The sequence below is a fragment of the Planococcus citri genome, chromosome 1 (assembly GCF_950023065.1).
Source record: "Planococcus citri chromosome 1, ihPlaCitr1.1, whole genome shotgun sequence".
NCBI lineage: Eukaryota > Metazoa > Arthropoda > Insecta > Hemiptera > Pseudococcidae > Planococcus > Planococcus citri.
In genome coordinates, this window is record NC_088677.1 from 33,226,564 (window position 1) to 33,246,150 (window position 19,587).

Genomic DNA, 19,587 nt, shown 5'->3' on the forward strand with positions numbered 1-19,587 from the left:
GACGATAGTTGTTACATCGTGTACATCAGACAGAGAAAAAAAAATTAATGTACGTATAAACATTTTTATTCTCAAAACAAACTGAAACAAGTCGTTATTCTCTTCGTAATAAGTGGTGAATTATGACGGTTAACAAAGGATTAAAACGACGCTATCGAATATTTAGGTAATTAGTTCGACTAAATCGTTCTTTTAAAATAAACAAGCTATTCGTTTTATAGCAACTTATAGCCAGAGTTTGTCTCACAGTAAATAGGCTCGTTGAGTGTAGAAAGAAGAGAAGAAAAAAAAAGAAAACAGAGAGAGAAAACACGTTGTAGAATTTCGTGCTTCATAGTTGTACGTACATTATCATGGCATATACACGGGATTAAGCTTATGTACCTAATGCAAATACAATTAGTGGTTTCGAAATGTGATTCAGTATCTTTAAAAATTAAAAGTTGGTTACCGCTTCGCTATGGAGGTAGGATTGTTTGAAGTCACGACTTCATTATCATTTGTTCTTTTTTTTTATGGTCAACGTTACACGATTTTCGAGTTATAAATCGCATATTTAATTAGTTTAAATTGTTCAGTTTTGGTACTATGATATCTGATTGTATTGTACTGATACCCAGTGTACCCTACTATGGCTATTGTTTATTTGAAAATTTTGTAATGGATTTTGTTCATTCGCGGTAGTGCATTTCTGTTCTGTATTCTGCCCAAGTATACGATCGTTCAGTATGTAGGTAAGGTAATAAGGTATGAGTATGCAACAGCACGTGATTGGTGATTTTTTTAATCGATTTGGTAATTGGGGCGTATGATTTTTGTTATGTTTCAACCGACTCGTATGATAGGTAATTTGAAAAAAAGATAGATGACAATGCCGCGGTATAATAAATGGCAGCAGGCAGGCTGTCGATTGAAATTATGAATTTCACTCTTCAACAATGTAGATAGTTCTCTCTTTTTTTTTACTGTGTTAAGTTCTTATTATCTAAAATTAAACGCACGATTGTTTCGGTAACGGAATGTTTCTTTTTTTTGGTCTTGGCGCGAAAATGGATACCTACTTACCTACTCTGATTGTTCAGTCAACTGGTCATTGGAAAAATGTCATTTTTCAAATTTCAAATCAAAGTGTTACGCCATTGGACTTGTGTATGATTGTAAAAGTGAGACAATAATGATTATGAAAATCTGGTTGTCGAACATTTCCCCTTCTTCGAATTTAAATAAAGTATACACATGGTAGTGTGCATGACAGGTTGTCTCTTGAGTACTACTGTTAGCCTTAAAAGTAATAAAAAAGTCCTGTATTTAACAAAGTTATGAAAAAAAAAAATACAAAAAAAACCGCAAACAGCTGCTGAGAAATTCTGCATTTTTCGTAAAAATTTCGTTTAATTTGCACTGTTTCTCCAATTTATTTTTTGGAATTAGAAAACCAAAAAAATGATTTAGTGAAAAAACTCAGCTTTTTGAACCAATCATGATTTAAGGAAGAGTGCTATATTTACCTTTATGGGGAGATGGGGGAAGGGGTGAAAATCATAAAAATTTTATCGAAATTTAAAATAGAAAATCTGATTTTTTCAAAACCTGAGAAAAATTGTATTCAAAATGCTGCAAAAATTTTGAAAAAATTCTGTAGAAGTCCTATATTATGTTTTGATTAGGAGATTTTGTCAATTGCTCATTTTTATTCTCTATCAAAATGTCACTACATACCTCCTTCTTTACCTATTTGTCACGAAATTTCAGGATGAATTTGTCCCTTAAGGTATTCATTCAGAGCAGTTTTTTGAGGGCTCCTCGTCAGTTTTGTTAATTCTCAGGGTGTCCTCACTTCATAGAAAACCCGGTAAACCTGCAAAAGTCAGGGAATTTTTTGAAAGTGTTCATCTGTAATTTTTTAATAATTCTAGTAGTTTTATTGTATTCATTTTGGAAAAAATTTCCCTCGCGTCGTTCGGGTAATTTCGTTTAGTTCGAGCTTGGAATCAAACGTATTGAAGAACGAGATTTTTTTAATGCAAAAGAGGGGTAGGTACCTACTTTTGAAAATACAGTTTTTTTATTTTGAAAAAAAGGTCTAGAAAAATGGAAAAATTGGTCTGGAAAACCTGGAAAAGTCAGGGAAAATTATTTCCAGAAATGAGTGGACATCCTGAATTCTGGTATTTATTTATTTAGGGGTAAGTTTTGGAAAATAGCGTTAGCTAGTAAGAGTATCCTTGCTCGTTAAGCTGTTTATTGTCATCATCCATCAGTTCAGGGTGGTTTTTGAAAACAACGTTGGAAGAAAACTGAAAAATGATGACCAGTAAAGTGGTTTTGTTTTCTAAGATTTCCTTTGAGTGGTTTTTGAAAATGACCTTAGTTGAAAAGAGAAACTCAATTCCTAAAAAAAATTTTATTGTAAATTTTTGGTAGGTAAGTTTTTTAAAACGACATTATGTGATAGAGAAATTATCATTTTTAAAGTGGTTTTGTATTTTTTGCTCAAATTTCGAGATGATTTATTTTTGTCGTTTTCAATTGTTTCTGTGTCATTTGAACAAGTTTCAATACATGTTTTATGCAGTTTTTACCAAATTTTTTCTGAACTTTACTGAAATTTGATCAATTTTTAGTAAACTTGAGTAATTTGCGTGGTATTTTATGCAATTTTTTTCATACTATTTCGATACGGTTTTGATCAATTTTATGTAATTTTGAACGTTCTTTCCGATATTGTGGATATTTTTTCCAACCTTTACTTCAATTATGCAATGTTACATCAATTTCTAGTCATTTTTAGTGTTTTCGTGGCATTTACGTAGATCAATTTTGAAACGGTTTTCTTGGAGTTTTGAAAAATCTGATACATATTTTTGAAATCTCCAAAATTGAAGTAAAAGTGCAAAGTAAAATTGTTTTGTTTGCATTCTCACTGAATTTTTCAAATTTTTTTTTCAATTTTTTCAAAAAAAATTATAAAAATAATTTATTTTGCAAGATTTTTAGCGAGAAGTTTTTCAATTTTTTTTTTTTTTTTTGAATTTTTCAAAGTATTGGACGATAAAAAGTCTAAGTCATATACCATCGCCAACAACTCTCCATTTTCAAAAAAATTTGACCCATCACAATTGATGCCACCAGTCAAAAAACAAATCTAAGATGTTGACGACATTACATTTCATATTGTACGACCTTTATGACGTAAATATAAAGATCATTGTTGTGAATTGCAAAGATCCACAACAACTTATTGAATTGACCACTGTTTTCAAGCTCACTGTGAAAATCATTTTTAAATGAGCGTTTTTTCAAACGAGGAGAAATACACCGCAAAAATTACTCCAATCGCAATCGGCCAGTTTGTCGAGAGTATAATTTCATTACTATACAATTTAAAATATCGTCAATCGAATAAATTTTACGCACGAGAAGCCGGTCTAGTTTTCTAATTGATGATCAGTAGTCAAAAGCGAATATTTCTCTCGGCGCATTATGGCATTGACATTCGAATCAGGTTTATAGGATACGAAAGTTAATCACGGTGGCTATGGCTGTGGCTGTGGCGTGTCTTACTCTTAAAAATATTTCCGAATAAGCTGCTGTTGTGTATAAATCCATAAAAGAGGCTGCGATCATCGATTGTTATGATGATTAAGGTTTTAATACAGAGACGTACCTAGATATATCGCGCGGTGTACTGCTGGACAAGATATCTAAAACTACTTTTCTGAATTACCTTATAGCGTAATATAAAATAACGAGCGCTATACCTTCAGCAGATCGTTTTCGCCTACTTTACCGTAATTGTAATTATTCATGTGAAAAAACGTATTACTTCGCGGTAGGTTTATCAGCGAATCGTGCTGCGATAGCGTAGCACGGTTTTCGTTTTTGTATTTGTATCTCTGTGTGAGTGTTTTTTGTCTTAATATTTTTACAATTGCGATTTCAGTTATAAATGTGTGTCTCTGGCTATGTATATGAAGTTGAAGAGGCACCCATAGAAGAGTATATTATAGGCTGCAGGCTGATGCATTTTCACACATACGGGTTCGAGATAAATTGGAATTGGAATGTGATAAGAGAGCATCAAGAGGGTAAGAGGGGCTTGAAGTGTCAGCTGTGAAATTTAATGTTTGAAATTAAACGATTAAAAAATTGTACGCGAGGATTAAGGCTTACAACTTGGCTTACTGCAAAATGATACGATGATAAAAAATTTTCCATATCAAAATCGTAAATTGCGCTTAGCTTCTTCTAAAATGTATGATAGACAAAGAACTAGAACTTATAGTACTACGTACGAGTATAATATGACCTTGTGTTTAAATCAGTGTGTAAAACATGCCTGGTACAATTTTGAAAATTTCAAAAAAAATTGATCAATTTTTGAAGGCGCTCTTCTCTATGAATAAATTAATAAATACTTGAATATTTTGGACTGCCTATTATGATACTCGTACATATGCAAAAAAAAATACAATAATGTAAGTGAAGTCATGCGAATGATTTTCTAGGCGTGTGATGGTTAATTTTTCAATACTAATATTTTTGGTTTCGAAAAATTGATCTGTTTTATTACATATGTATTTGTATTTACTGAAGGACATAAAATTTGAAAATTTGTATTTTTTCCCCAGAAGAATTGAGAATTAAATTTTGAATAATTTTTTTTTTTGGGGGGGGGGGGAGATATTTTACCTTAGATACTCGCTCGAGATTTATTGAATTACAAGTAGTTGATACTATATATTATATGTAGAAAGATTAGTGATCGATCGTTTTCATTTGAATTTGATTAATCGATAGCAACGTTCTCTCAGAACTGAAATTACATTTTGTGTGGGTGATTAAGAGATCATTTTATTTTATTACGATTAATTGATTGATTATTTGATTACTGATGTGATAACGAACTACAACCTATGTATTTATGTATTTCAATGTATTAATTTCTCAAGATGTAATTCTGTCAACCAGAATCAGATTAATCAATCATGTAAATTAATTGTAAAAAATTTGACCGTCACGATATCCGTTCGATTCATTAAAATTAATACAGTCGATTTTAAGATGAACTCAATTTATTGCTTAATCGATTACGTATTTTGTAAAAATGCATTATTTTATCAATATTTGCTGTTGTGCCAGGGTTGCCAGCTCTCCTTAGAAAATCTTGAAATTATCGAGGATTTCTTACAGATAAATAGAGTTATATTTTTTAAATATTCCTCTCTTTTTCCCCCTCTTCATTCAGTATCCTTTTAAAATGGGAGATAATATCAAAAAATGTTGATCTAGATTTCCAGAAACTGTAGGTACGTATAACAGCTGGGCGAGGAAATTAAAAATAATTCATGAATCATGACGTTTTTATCAATTCAAAATATTATATTCTTTGATGTGGTTTTTCGGGGAGGAAGGCGGAGGGATTGAAAAATCCAAAATTCTGCTATAGGCTTTAGAACTCTCGAATCCACTACATATCATATCATATCAGATGGTCGAAAATACGAGTAGTTCAAATTTCATCCCCTCATTTTCTCAAAAAAAAAAAAGACACAAAATAAAACAAAAACTAGAGACAGTTGTTGATTTGAACTATTAAAAATGGATTTTGAGAATTGGATTTTTGGCGCTGAATTTCATCTAAGTCATTTTTAAAAATACGTAATTATCTAAAACTGAAAAATCCAAAAATCTTTTGAAGGTTTCAGAGTGGCTTCAAACCACCTCCAATCGAGTTGGGTGAGTTAAAAGTAGAGTATGAAATTGAACTGCAAATAATTTGCTGTCACGATGACCTTTTTAGCTCTAAAAAAATTGTAGTGCTCCAAAAAGTTGAAAGAATTTGGGAGCATTTGAACCTCTCGTACACATTTTATTCCAAGGCACTTATGCCATAAATCGAAGCATTCATTTTGGGCAAATTTTTGTGGTTTTCAAAAATTTGGGAAGCACAGCCTCCTACTTATTTTAAACATTTTCAAAATTCATGAAAATTGATTATGCAAATTATTATTATAAATTTGAAAAACTCAAAACAGCACACAGTTTTTTTTAACGAGAAAAAAATTGAAAGAATTTACAATATATGGGTAGGTATCTTATGACTCAACTTGATTGAGAACATGGTCTGCATTATTTTTCCATCGAGATGAAATGTGAAAAGATTCCATTTCATTTGCTCTGATCGTATCTCAGCTTGATCTCGATCCTTTGCCAATTTATTGTGATTCATAACCATGATTTTGTATTGAACCAAAATTCAAATGAGATAATGTAACTCAATATTTTCATAACGAAATATCAAAACTGATCGTCGATCTTCTATATGTGAGATCGGATAGGATACGATGTGGGTAAAAATCGGAATCCAAGATGCGGATGCTCGAATGTGTATAATTGTATACCTAGTATTTATAATATCTAAAACATCTGTTTGCCATTAATTTTTCACCATGTAGAACCAGCTGTGTTATACCCGGATAAGGGAGTCCTTTCCGTGTACAAATTGCAACCATCGAACTAAATATCACACCACACATAGGCTATATTTACGCAGAAAAAAAAGGGAAGATGGAAACCTCGCATTTGTCAGTCTGTTGAAGAGCACGTACATAGTGCATTTCGCACGCGACATATCACAACTCTTCATGAAGTGTCGGATCGCGTCGCGAATCGCGAAATCTAATAATTTCCACCTTGTAAGTTGTAAGTAGTATGTACTGGTAGACTTGTATGTACTAGGTAACTGAAGTCAGGCGTTAGTAAACCCGCATACATTACATGTATTTAGTATCCGTTTATTCTATTTCTTAAAAAGAAATTTTAACCAGCTCGCGAGTGTTTTATATCACGGTGTAGATATTTTTCTCACTAGGACCGTGGCCATGTTATTTGTGTCATAAGAACCGGTTGAATTATGTAGCGTATCAAAAACGTCGCGGCAAGTTATACAGCTTCGCCAAGACACCATAGATAAGCACATTGGAGCGGTTTGTTTGGACGTCGCGATGCTCACCTTTTTTTTTTTTTTTTTTCAAAATACGCGCTACGAGCATAGGCTACGATAAATTACACGCCAATTTACATTAGCGTTGAAAAGAATTTAATTTGTTCACGCTTTAAATGGACGCGTTTTTTCTCTCTTCAAAACGGACCGCGGCGGAAAACGGATCCTACAATAGACAGCAGCGTGTTTCGCTCAACAAGGCGAACTATTGATCTAGAATCGTTGGCCACGAAATACAAATAACGGATTAACCGTTTCTCAGCGCTTACTTACTCTTCAGTTTCTTTAGGTGTTGTTGTGAAAATTTTCAGATTCGACCGAGTTATTTGAATGTTCGAATTTGCGTTTGTGTTTGTCTGCATTATGCATTTGTTAGTACCTACTCAAGTCTGGTTAAATATGAGCTATGAGAAGGCAGGTTGATAAAAGTGCGAAAAATGGCTTTAGGGTGGAACAAATTAGTCAGAAGGTTGGATCTCGATCTTGCTCGAATTATCGATGATTACTTCCTGGTTAAAGATTCGAACAGTTGTAGAAAAAAAATAGAATTTGCGTTCATCTTCAGTTATAAGAAGGAGTGTACGTATGCTTGTAAATTGAGTTTTGTTGGACCCACATTCCCTCATTTGAAAAATTTTTGCATAAAAAATTGAAGTAAATGCTTATAAAACATCGTTGAAATCTCTTTCAAAATTCAAGTTGAAGGTGATGATGTAAAACACTCTAATCTAAATGACATAAAAATAACTAAAAATTATTCAAAAGTTGTGAAATTTCATTGAAATTTGACAAAAGTTCTTTAAATTGTCTTGAATCACGACTAAAGCATGAAATTCGCTGTAAGTCTATCAAAAATGATGAAATTTTAGTTGAATTAAACAAAATTTAGTCAAAAAAAATACACAAAACATCGCGAAAACCTCTTCGAAACACAACAGTAAAAACATTAAAAATACTAAAAATAACCAAAAACGAAGAAAATTTTTGTGAAATTTTGCAAAAATTGCACGAAAAAACGATAAAAATTTTTAAAAATGATGTAAGTACTTACAAACGCTTAACAAAGCATTAAAATTTCTAAAAATTACCAAAAAATTATGAATTGTTTCCTCCATTTTCAAACATGAGACATCTCATTACGATAGTGACTTTTCAGCTATAACTGTAGATGGTGGGAAGGGGGAGGATTATGTATCCCGAAGTTTTTGAAAATTACTAAAATTTTTCTTATTCGAAAATCATTGATTGATGAATTGAAAATACTCCGATTTGAAGCATTTTGCTCGAAACAAACTTGGAAATTTTTCTAAGAAGTCCATTAAATGAAAAAAAAAAATCAATAAATCAAAAATGTGTTCAAAAAATCAGAAAAATGAAAAAAACAGAATTTTTAATCTTGTAAAAAATGGCTACAATGTTCGATCTCCTTGCAGTTTCATGTTATTCAATTTTTTTGGGTGGGGGAGGGATATTTTCATGCGGTAAAAATGTGAAAAATAGATCATGAAAAAGTCATGAAAAAGTCGTGATTTTTTGTCTGGAAGTTTTGTTAGACACCCTGAGAACAAAAGAAGTTCTGTTTTTTCTAATTTTTGAACATTTAAACCCCTTCCAAATGTCCCTATTTCTCCAGATTATCCGAGATCCATTTTCAATTTTTCCGTCGAAAAAATGTGAATTTTCACTGTTTTCAAAAACTTTTTAAATGAGCCTCATTGGGTAAAAGAGGATATATAACAGGTAATGAAAGTAGTAGTGAAAAAGTCGTGAATTTAGTCAAAAAGGTAGTCAAAAAATGTTAAAATTCAAACGCCCAACAAAAACTTTTAAATCATTGTAAAAAAAAAGTTTATTTTTGATGAAATTAAAATAATGTATGTACTTTGTCTTCCAATTTCAATTTTTTTGAAAATTTTTCTGTGAGAAATTTGACTTTGTTAATTTTGCTTTGTGTGTGTTTTGGGGGAGGAGGGGCGAGTGGAGAGCTTTCTGAAAATTGGGTTGAAAAAAGTAGTGACCTAGTAGTGATTTTTTCAAAAATAATTCCGTTACATATGTTGAAAAAATGTTTTCTGGGATTCGATTTTTGTACATTGTTTAATTTTGAGGTAGGTAAAAAAAATCAGCCAAAATGTCCAAAAGTGGCTGAAATACTAATTTTCAAAATTTTAAAGGTAGTTATTTAACTTTTCTTTGTCTGAGTTCTTCTCTTCATGCTGATACTCTCCAAATATGATTGGAGCACATACTTCAATTTTATAATTGAAATATTTTTTGAATTGGGAATAGTTTAACTATCGAGTAGAAGGGGGGGGATTTGAGCATTCAGAATTCGAACTATCCTAACCATTCTCCCCTAATTCTGGTTTCACAAACATCCGGCACAAGTTTGTAAATTCATTGATTAAATTCGCAGCTGATGACGTTTGAAAAAATTTGACTCTTTCTCCCCCCCTCCCGCCCCCTCTACCTTGCTGTGTGTGAGTTGGTTGATATTTTTGAAAGATCTGGTAAAACTAGGTCAATGCTTAACTTCCCTCCCTCCCCTCCACCTGGTGATAGCTTAAAGTATGAAATTTTACTTTTTGTTGAAGTTATTTGGTCATTATTTTTTACTCAACTATAGTCACTTTTTCATGACTGATGAATTTTTTTTTGTGATTGGGTCACTTTTTCTAATTATTTTTAGAATCTTTTATGACTTTTTTAGTTTTTTCAAGTTATTCAAATTTGTCTTCGTCTTTTTGTTTCATCTTTCTTTTATATACGTACGTTACCAGCTTGAACTTTGTTTTAAAATTAGGAGGTAGTCGATGACCCGAGCTAATAAATTTTAGATGGAGTTTTTGAGTGCTTCGAGTTTTTATTTTTCAGCTAAAAAAAATGTTTCAATTTTTTTAAACGTTGTTCTTAGAAATTTCGAATTGAAAAGCCAGACGACGACGCGACGGTGTACCGTAATTGGATATTTATGAGACCTTCGCGTATTTCTCACGTGGCATGAAAGTGAACCGATAATGTAATACCCAGAAATAGACCACAAATCGATATTAAAATTCACGAACGAAATACTTCATCGTCTTTTAAACCTAAAATTTAAAGCCACGTTTTTCTCCATTTTTTCTCTCTAATTCAAGAGTAAGTAAGAACTGTTTTAAATTTTTTCTCTCTTCTGCTAATATAATTCTACGTTCACTGCAACGAAATTTACTCGTCGATGAGACGGATGTATCAAACGATACTTGACATATAATTCAATATTACCCAGTAAGCCAGTCTGTTTTATTAGTCGTTTAAAGTTATTAAGGTGGCTCGGTAGTTATAACTCTCTCATTTTTTTTTTTTTTAATAATCTCGTTTCTCGTATGCAAGTTTGTAGTACCCGTTTGATTAAACATCAACAGTTTTGCCGTTATGTATGTGGGAAATGATCGGGAAATCGAGTGCAAATTAGGGCATATGATTTAACGACGGTTTAATTTTTCATTAATGAAAGTATCGTTTTTATGGTTTGAATTGCAATTAAGCGACGACTATATATACGAAGATGTCTCGACTGAGAGGAAAATAAACACACGATGTCAAGATGTGAAAGAAGCACCACACACGGAGATTTGGGTACAGAAGTGTATAAATATAAGAAAAACCAATACGATTTTGAAAAATGCTACTCTCCCAGGGCTATTTCGTAGCAGCATTTCTAATACGAGTACGATCGTGCTATTTTATTACTTGACCAAAATTTCCTCGTGTACGAGTACGTGAATCGCGTCGCGTCGTTTTACCTTCATTTTTTATATGTATACTCGTACGTCGAGTAAGTAATAAAAATAAAATTATAGCGTGTACGAGTGTCTTGTCTGCGTATCACGTAAAAGAGGATACTTTTTCGCTTTCCAGAGTGTAATATTTTAAAAGTACGAGCAGAATTTCCCTACGGTTTTGGTTTTTCAATAAAATGGTTAGTTTTACGATTAAATCGGTTGAATAATATCGAATTTTATGTACGGAGCCAGACAGAGAGGCGAATATGCGGATGGTATCGTCGTCTATGTACGATAATACACAAGAGTATAAAGTGGATGTTTTTAATGAAATGCTGTTAACGTGGTATTATTTTTGGATGCGATCGAGGGTGAATGATTCTCTGGTGGCTATTACGACTCTCGTGTAGTATAATTCGAATCCTTATGTGGAAAAAAATTTCACAAGAGTGTTTGATTTTTTATGTTACGCGAGACGGAACAGACACGACGAACGACGACGGTAGGAATGTGTAATTAAAAAACAGTGATGCGATAATGGCGCTTTTAAGCCTCTCGTCGATGTATATTCTCCTCTTTTTTTAATGTGTAATTTGATGAAAATTACGAGGTGTAACGATCGTGGGTGTGGGAAAATTGCTTAATAATCTCGTGTCTTCGCCCTTTTGTTTCTTATGCATGTAGATGTTGCTATAGTAGGTATAGGATAGGTATAAGTTGTGGTACCTCTACCTTCTACCTTATTGCCGAAGAATAAATGACGACGGGCTAAAAAAAAAAATCAAAAATAAATTAGCGTCGAGACGTCGTCCTCCCCATCCTATATGATGTACGTAATCTGCACATTTTTCTTTTTCAAGTTCAACGCAATAATAATTACGCCTCGTTGGTGACATGTTATCGCAGAAACGTCTCTCTATATTCGATTTATAACAAAAAACAAAAAAAAAAGTATAATATCCTTTGTGTACGATAGCGAGTATATTAAGTAAGAAAAAAAAAACAATTATGCTAAACTACGTTTTATGCATGGTGTTGAACATGACTACATTAATCAATACATATATTATACGTAAGTATACTTCAAATGTAAAATGTATTTGATAATTTTACGTGATTGGTGTAAAAATTAATTTCACATACAACGAAGCGCGACAGCGCGTAATTGAATACGATATATCGATAGGTTCAGGTAGTGTAGATAATTAATACTGAATTACGTGTTGGATGATTGGTAAATTTTGTTAACTTTATAAAAGGAAATCCTGTCATGAAAAATATACCTGGATGAAGACTACGAAATAAGTATTAGCTGTTCGATTGAATGATTGAGTAAAAATTCATTGTAAGTGTTTCTGATGGTTTTGTATGTATTTTCGACGTGTTCTTTGAAATTGATTTTTTTTTTTGTTTTCGAGATGAAAAATACGAATGCGTCGAAATTTGGGTAATTATGAGAGATGAATTGACGTATGATGGATTTTTTAAAAGAAATTATTGTTTAAACTGGATGAAAAGTTCAATAAACTTGGTCTTGAGCGTGATTTGATTTGTATTTGGGGAGCTTTTTCTAAATGGAATGAGGCTGAAAAGTTGAAATACTGTAAAGGGAAATCTAGGCAAAATTTGCATGTCAGATTTCCACGTCTCATAGATCACTCAAGCAGGGTGTCTACTGTCTAACAGTCCATTCGATCCAGAAGGTCAGGAAAAGGTTGTTTTTTAGCCTACGAGTCCTTCTTTTCAAAAAAGTCAGGAAAAAGTCCTTCTTTTTCATGAATTTTCAAATAATTCTGTCATTTCATCAAAATGGAGCGAAAAATGGAAACTCAATTTTTCAGAATTTTTCATTTTTTGTGAACGTCAAAATATTTGAATAATTATAATACCAAAAAAAAGAGTATTTTGTTTATGAAAAGTGAAAACCAATTGACTATTTTTTTGTTTCTTTTAAAAATTGAAAAAGTTTTTTTTTTTTAGCAATTTTGTGAAAATGAGAAGGGGGGGTTATAGTATTCATTTTACATTTTGAAAATGTCCTTCCAAATAAAACAAATTTTTCAAAAGTTCAATTTTTTCATGCTGGTCTATTTTTTTGCAAAAAATTCCAAAAAGTCTATATTTTTTTTCACTAAAAGTTGCCTGAAATGTTCACTTTTTTACCAAAAAATAGAAAAAAAAAACTTAATTTTTCGACAAAAATTGTGAAAAAAGCATCATTTTTTTGGAAATAAATTTCTAAAAAGTTTTGTTTTTTGCTAAAATTGTCAAAGTTTAGTTTTTGCCAAAAATTCACGAAAGTTTAATGAAAAATCTCACCTTTTTTCCAAAAATTGCAAATAGTCGCAAAAAAGTTTCGTTTTTTTTTTTTGACGAAAATTGCTAAAAAATATTTCAAGTCTCTTTCTTCTAACAAAATCTACTCAAAAGTCTCGCTTGTTTGCAAGAAATTGTCAAAACTTTTTTTTGCTTTTACAATTTCCAAAAACTTTTGATTTTTGTCAAAATTGTTTCAAAAAATCGAAAAAAATCTCGCGTTTTTGACAAAGGTTGCTGAAAAATAAGTAGGCATTTTTTTAAATCAATATTTTCCAAAAAAATTCTGCTTTTTGTTAAAATGGTTAAATTCTTGCTTTTTGATAAAAAATCTCACTTTTTATCAAAATTGCTAAAAATTGTTGTTTTTTTTCAAAATAAAAAATTCTATAAGTCATTTTTTTTCAAAAATTGTTTAGAAGCCTTTTTTTTGGTCAAAAATTGCCAAAGTTTCGCTTTTTGTCAAAAATTGGTCTTCTTTGTCCGAAATTGTAAAAATTCTCACTTGGTTGCCAAAAATCGTCAAAGAGTCTCACTTTTTCACCAAAATTTACTCAAAAGTCTCGCTTTTCTGCAAGAAATTCTCAAAAAGTTTTTTTTTGCTTACAATTAGATATAATAATTTCCAAAAAGTTCTGCTTTTTGCCAAAATTGTTTCAAAAATTGACAAAAGTTACAAAAAGTCTCACTTTTTTACCAACAAATAATTAAAAAACCTCTTTTTTGACAAAAATTGCTGAAAAATTGGTAGGCATTTTTTTTTATCAATATTTGCCAAAAAAATGCCGTTTATTTTAAATTTTCGAATTCTTGTTTTTTGATAAAAATTTTCACTTTTTATCAACGTTGCTGAAAATTAATGTTTTTTTTTTGCAAAAAATTCTAAAAGTTATTTTTTCTTAAAGTTGTTTAGAAGCCTTGCTTTTTTGCCAAAAAATGTCAAAAAGCCCTTTCTCTTGCTAAAATTGCCAAAGTTTTGCGTTTTGTCAAAACTTGTCTTCTTTGTCTGAATACTGCAAAAATTTTCACTTGGTTGCCAAAAATCGTCAAACGGTCTCACTTTTTTATTAAAAAGTTGCAAAATATATAGGCTACTTAGTTCAACTTTAAAAAAGTAAAAACGAGAACATTTCAATTCGTAATGTTCTGGTTTTTTTCCTGATTTTTTATTCATTAGGTATAATGTTTTGCTCTCGTTTTTTCACTTTTTTTGATTAGGTACTTTTTCAAGCTTTTTTGGTTACTAAAATTCATTTTTTTTTTGAAAGAAATTGAGTACTGTCAAACCCCCTAATTTCGGACACCTTTTTCACGTTTTTCGTAAAAGGCTTTAAAACGAGCGATTCAACTTGGTGTTTGTCTTCAGATTCTCATAGAATGTCACCGTGTGAACAGTTTTTGAGCATCAATTTATTAATTTTACGTGATTTTGTTTGTTTAATTTGAATTCGAAAAGTGTCCGAAATTAGATCCAAGGTACCCTAATTTCGGACACTTTTTCTTTAACGTGGGAACTCGAAAATTTTAGTTGAAAAAGAAATTATTTACCCCTGAAAAACGACTCCAATCAAAAACAGCTCGAATCATGATGTGAAATGTAGAAAAAAAAGATTTTTCAAGGAAATGTTCAGCACTCTCATTATACACTTTCTTGTTAGAAAAATAAGTTGGTAACATTGAACAATTTCTTATCAAACTCCTTGTTGATGATTTTACGGCTCAGATCTTGTACTTTTCAGTATGGTTTTTAGAAAATGAGTGAAATAATAGTGCAATTCTTCATCAAAACTAAAAACACTTGAAAAAAATACCGTCGAACTCGAAAAATACACATTTGCAAGTGCATCAGTGTTACCCTTCCAAACTCCGTAATGCGTGATCCAAAGTGTCCGAAATAATGATCCGTTTCGCGACTTTTTCAGTTTTTAGGATTTAAATACTAGAAACAAAACGTGAAATTTGAGGAATGAATTTTATTGTTAATTACCAGTGACTTCTTAATATTTTAGAGCGATTTTCATGGTTATGAAAGCATTTGAATAGACGCCGTGAATAACTTTTTCCTCACTCTTTATATGAAGCACTTAATGAAGTCCATTTTAATGACCAAAGAAATAGCATAAAATGAAAATTCTTACATCAGGGAGATTGTCCGTAATCTAAACTAATAGAAGAAGTGTTCACTTTTACTTGTACCCTTAGTTCTTATCAATAAAATAGCGAAAACATCAAGTGTCCGAAATTACGTACCCTGTCCGAAATTAGGGGTTTTGACAGTACGTGCCCTGTATATTTAAGTATTGGATATTTTTATTTAAAAAAAGATTCAGTTTTTTTATTTGTGAGATGACAATATTATAATAACTTCTTTTACTGAATTACTAAATTTCGGCAAAAATTGCAGCATTGAAGTATTTCAAATTTTTCAGGAGGGAGAGGGGGGAAATCGTCCTAGTATCACTTCCGAAATGAATGTTTGGCTCAAAACAAGTCCTTCATAAACTGAAATTTGATCCCGCTGCTTTTTTTCTCCGATCTAAACATGCCATCGACCATACTTGCCTACTTCATTTTCAAAGAAAATTATTTTTCGCTGTAGTCTGGTTCATTATAAATGTACGTTGCCTAGACAGACAAATTACAATCAATAATACACACCTCATCATTTAAAAATTTTTCCAATATTTCTCCCCGATATCGATGTCACTCTGTTTCTTAACCTTGCTTCTTTGTCATTTCTTCATCACAAAAGAATCATAAGCAAAGCGTACAGAATTTAAAAAATATAAACAAAATTTTTTCGTATCAAGTGTTTATCAGTAAAATGTATTTCGCAGTTAACTCGCTATTGTTCTACCTGTCTCGCGTATTATAATTTATGCTCGTGTCTAGTGACTGAAAAACTATAGATAAAATAGATGAAATACACGTATAATTATTCGCATTCCCTTCGCATGATATCACCGTAATGGAGTCACATCCCGGTTTCATACGATAAAAGTTTTTTGAGATGATAAAATACCTGATGTATGTGTTGAGAGATGGGTCATTACTCATGTACGATAATGGATGGTTCAAAATTCAAATAAAGCTCTGAAAAAAATATGCTTTGAAACTCGTGTTTTTCAAGTTTGTATTTTGTACGTTTTTTATGCATTCGTGCAAATGCACATACTTTTAAAAATGCTGTTGTACATGTCTACGTGCCGTACTAGGTATCTGATGCTAGAACTTAATTATGATGAATTTTTACCCACTTCGACTTCGGAACCCCTTTTTTTTCATACCTTGTGTATGAAAACTGCAGAGTCATAAAACGCATACGGCTTGAAAAGTTTCCAACTTTTATTCTTTTTTCCCTCTTATATTGTTGTAAGTTGTAAAACTTGACGTAGGCTGGGTACGCCCAGGTACTTCATGGAAAGAGCTTTTGGTACCTACTTTTTCGTTTTTTTTTGTTTGTAGTATATGTTCGTTGCAAATAGACATTAACGTAATGTTTCTTTTTGTTTTGTTTTTTTCCAGAGGGAAATTCGCAGCGGTACGGAAATGCACTCATAAGGTTACTGGCATAGAGTACGCGGCGAAGTTCATTCGCAAAAGAAGAAGATCAATGGACCAAAGAAATGATATTTGTCACGAAATCGCTGTATTAAAATTAGCTCAAAATTGCGGCCATATTGTAAATATACACGAGGTTTATGAAACGCCAACCGAAATGGCTCTAGTACTTGAATTGTAAGTGTATTCGAGTTTCCAGCTTTTTTAATGTATGTATTACGTATTTTGTATCGTTAATTTTACACCAAACAATAGACCTCCTCAAGGTACTCTCTAGACTCTTCAAAGGTTTGTGAGGCTTTTACATGGAATAAGTATTGAAAAAAGTGAAAGTTGATTAATGTGTCTCTAACATAAATAGCACTGGTAGTACATGGATGCATTTTTAAAATTTCAAGGCGATAAGTTGCCTTTGATGTGTGAAATAGAAAATATTTTTGAGTAGAACCTTTGAGGCGAGATAAGTTCCCGAAATAGAGTTGATTAAAGAACTGAATCTTCTAATTAGAAAAGAAGTAAGTGTCAGCAGACATCAGATTGTTTTTTTTTTGTTTTTTGTTTTTTTTTAAAGGATGGGTTTCAGAAAAATACGTTAGTTGAAAGGAGAATCATAAAATCATCATTATGTACAGTAATTTATGTACTTGGTCAATTTAATAAAATTTCGATGTTATCCATTTTTTGCCCATACGATTTGAATTTTTTTAAACATTCGCCAAAAATCGGAAAATGAATTTCGGCACCTGAAATTCTGGCTATTGAAGTATTTTGCAATTCTAGACTCGAGAGTCTTTGAAAAAATTTTGGGAATTGAAATTTTACTAAATTTAACATCATCAACCTGGAGAAAAATATAGTATTAAACTGGTAGAAATCGATTTTGGAAAAATTGTGCAAAATTTAGTTAAACAAATTTTAGAACTTTTTCTTTTGTAAAATGGAAGCTCAAAATTTTCTCTAGATGTCTCACCAGGTTGAAATCAAAGAGTTAACCAAATGTCAGTCATTTTTTCATTGAATGGCACGTGAATTATTCAATTTTTTCGATATGAAGGGACGTATTAATTTTTAAAAAATTATACTTCGTGTTTATGCAAGCTATTAAAGTTCATTTGGACCAATTTTAGGACATTTTTTTGAAAAATTGGTATTTCCACAAAAATTTCGAAGGCTTCAGAACGATTCAAAATTGATTTATAGGATTGAAAATTTTTGCTATCTAGCTTGATAATGCAAAATTTTATGAGTATTGAAATTTCCAAAAATTCATAGGAAGCTTCAGAATTGCCCAAAATTATTGAAATTGTTTTCAATCTATTTATAAACACCAAAAAAAAAAAAAAAAAGAACCTGAAAATAGAATACAAATCAAATTTCAGCGTTCTAGCTCAATCAGGTGAAATTTTGATATTTTTCAATTTTTTGGCCCGAATTTGATTTTAAAAAATTTCTCGGAATTCAAAAAATTGATTTTAGTACCAGAAAATTTTTGTATGCTTTTTGTTTTTGAACCTTTTTTTTTTTTAGAACGTACTAAGTTAATGTAAGCTAAGATACATACAACTATACTGTAACCTATATACGATAATTCGACTATCTAGCTAATTTTCAATTCCATAATGTTCTAGGGTCGCCGGTGGCGAATTACAACGAGTAATAGATATTAACGACGGTTTAGAAGAAGTTCAAGTCGTACACGTACTGCAACAAATTCTTAAAGGTCTTCGATTCCTACATTCGAATAACATAGCTCATCTCGATTTAAAGGTAACCTCTTTTTAAACGTTCATATTTTGATTTCAGCTACCTTAACGAGTAATTTATCTTCGTAATACTAATTATTTCTTTCTTTTTTTTCATAATTACAGCCTCAAAATTTGTTAATAACGTCCTCATACCCACATTGTGATATCAAACTGTGCGATTTCGGTATATCCAGAGTTATCGAGAATGGCGTCGAGTTGAGAGAAATACTTGGAACGCCTGACTATGTCGGTTAGTATCTATTTTTTACGGTGTGTTATTGTTTGAATTTTCCCTAGAGTTCGGATTGAAAAAAATGAAATGATTTATTAAAAATTAACGATGCACCGTATTAATCTTACTCGAGTGCAGATAATATTTATATTTATTCGAGCATTTGTTCATTAAAAGTTCAATACACGAGTAAAGCTAAGTAGTTAACAGATGTTATCGATATTGATAAATCAAATCGGCCGCATTAATCGAATATTACGACGACGGTGATGTTGCTTTAAATCTAAATTTTATAAATTGAACGATACCTAATTAATTAGAAAGAATATTCGTATCGAAATTTGAAAAAATTTGATTTATTGTAACAAAAATCAAATAAGTACACATTCCTTTGAAAAAACTGATGTTTTTAAAGATGAGAATTGCACATTATTTTCATTCGTCTCTTTTTCATTATTTTTACGAGTTTGCGATTTTCAAAAGTAGAAACTCGCTTGAGTGCTTCAAGTTGATGAACGTGCTTAAGAACATAGTCAACTTTTCAGCTCCACGAGCTTTCTTTTTCACATTCATTACTACTTTACCAACCAGCGAATTAGATTTCATTATTTCTGTGTGGATATTGGGGAGATGGGGTGGAGGGAGGGTAAAGGAAGAATCAACGAGATAGAAAAATTTAGTGCATAGAAAAAAAGATTTCAGTGAAGTTATTAGGTAAATGTATAAGAACAGTTCGTCAGAATGTTGGAAAAAATGTTTTATCGAGTACGATTTGATTGAATTTTCATTAAAATGTCAGATTTTGAGAGAATAATTAAACAGATTAGACAGATTGATATTAATTTGATATTTTTCATGTTGAGGAAATGATAAAAATGGCTGGTACTTTGAATGCGAGATAAACCGTTTGAAAATTATTAGGCATTGAATATGATGAAATAGTTGACTTGAAAAGTAGCCATT

General features: G+C 31.4%; 1 protein-coding gene across 2 annotated transcripts in view; it reads left to right on the top strand.

Annotated features, from left to right (window-relative positions):
* LOC135831477 (serine/threonine-protein kinase 17B-like) overlaps positions 1-19,587 on the top strand; it is a 48,473-nt gene that overhangs the window by 27,774 nt on the left and 1,112 nt on the right. For both annotated transcript variants that reach the window (XM_065343990.1, XM_065343992.1), the window contains exons 3-5: positions 16,612-16,824; positions 18,276-18,414; positions 18,516-18,642. In XM_065343990.1, the coding sequence (XP_065200062.1) occupies positions 16,612-16,824; positions 18,276-18,414; positions 18,516-18,642 (479 nt within the window). The remainder of the gene's footprint in view (positions 1-16,611; positions 16,825-18,275; positions 18,415-18,515; positions 18,643-19,587) is intronic.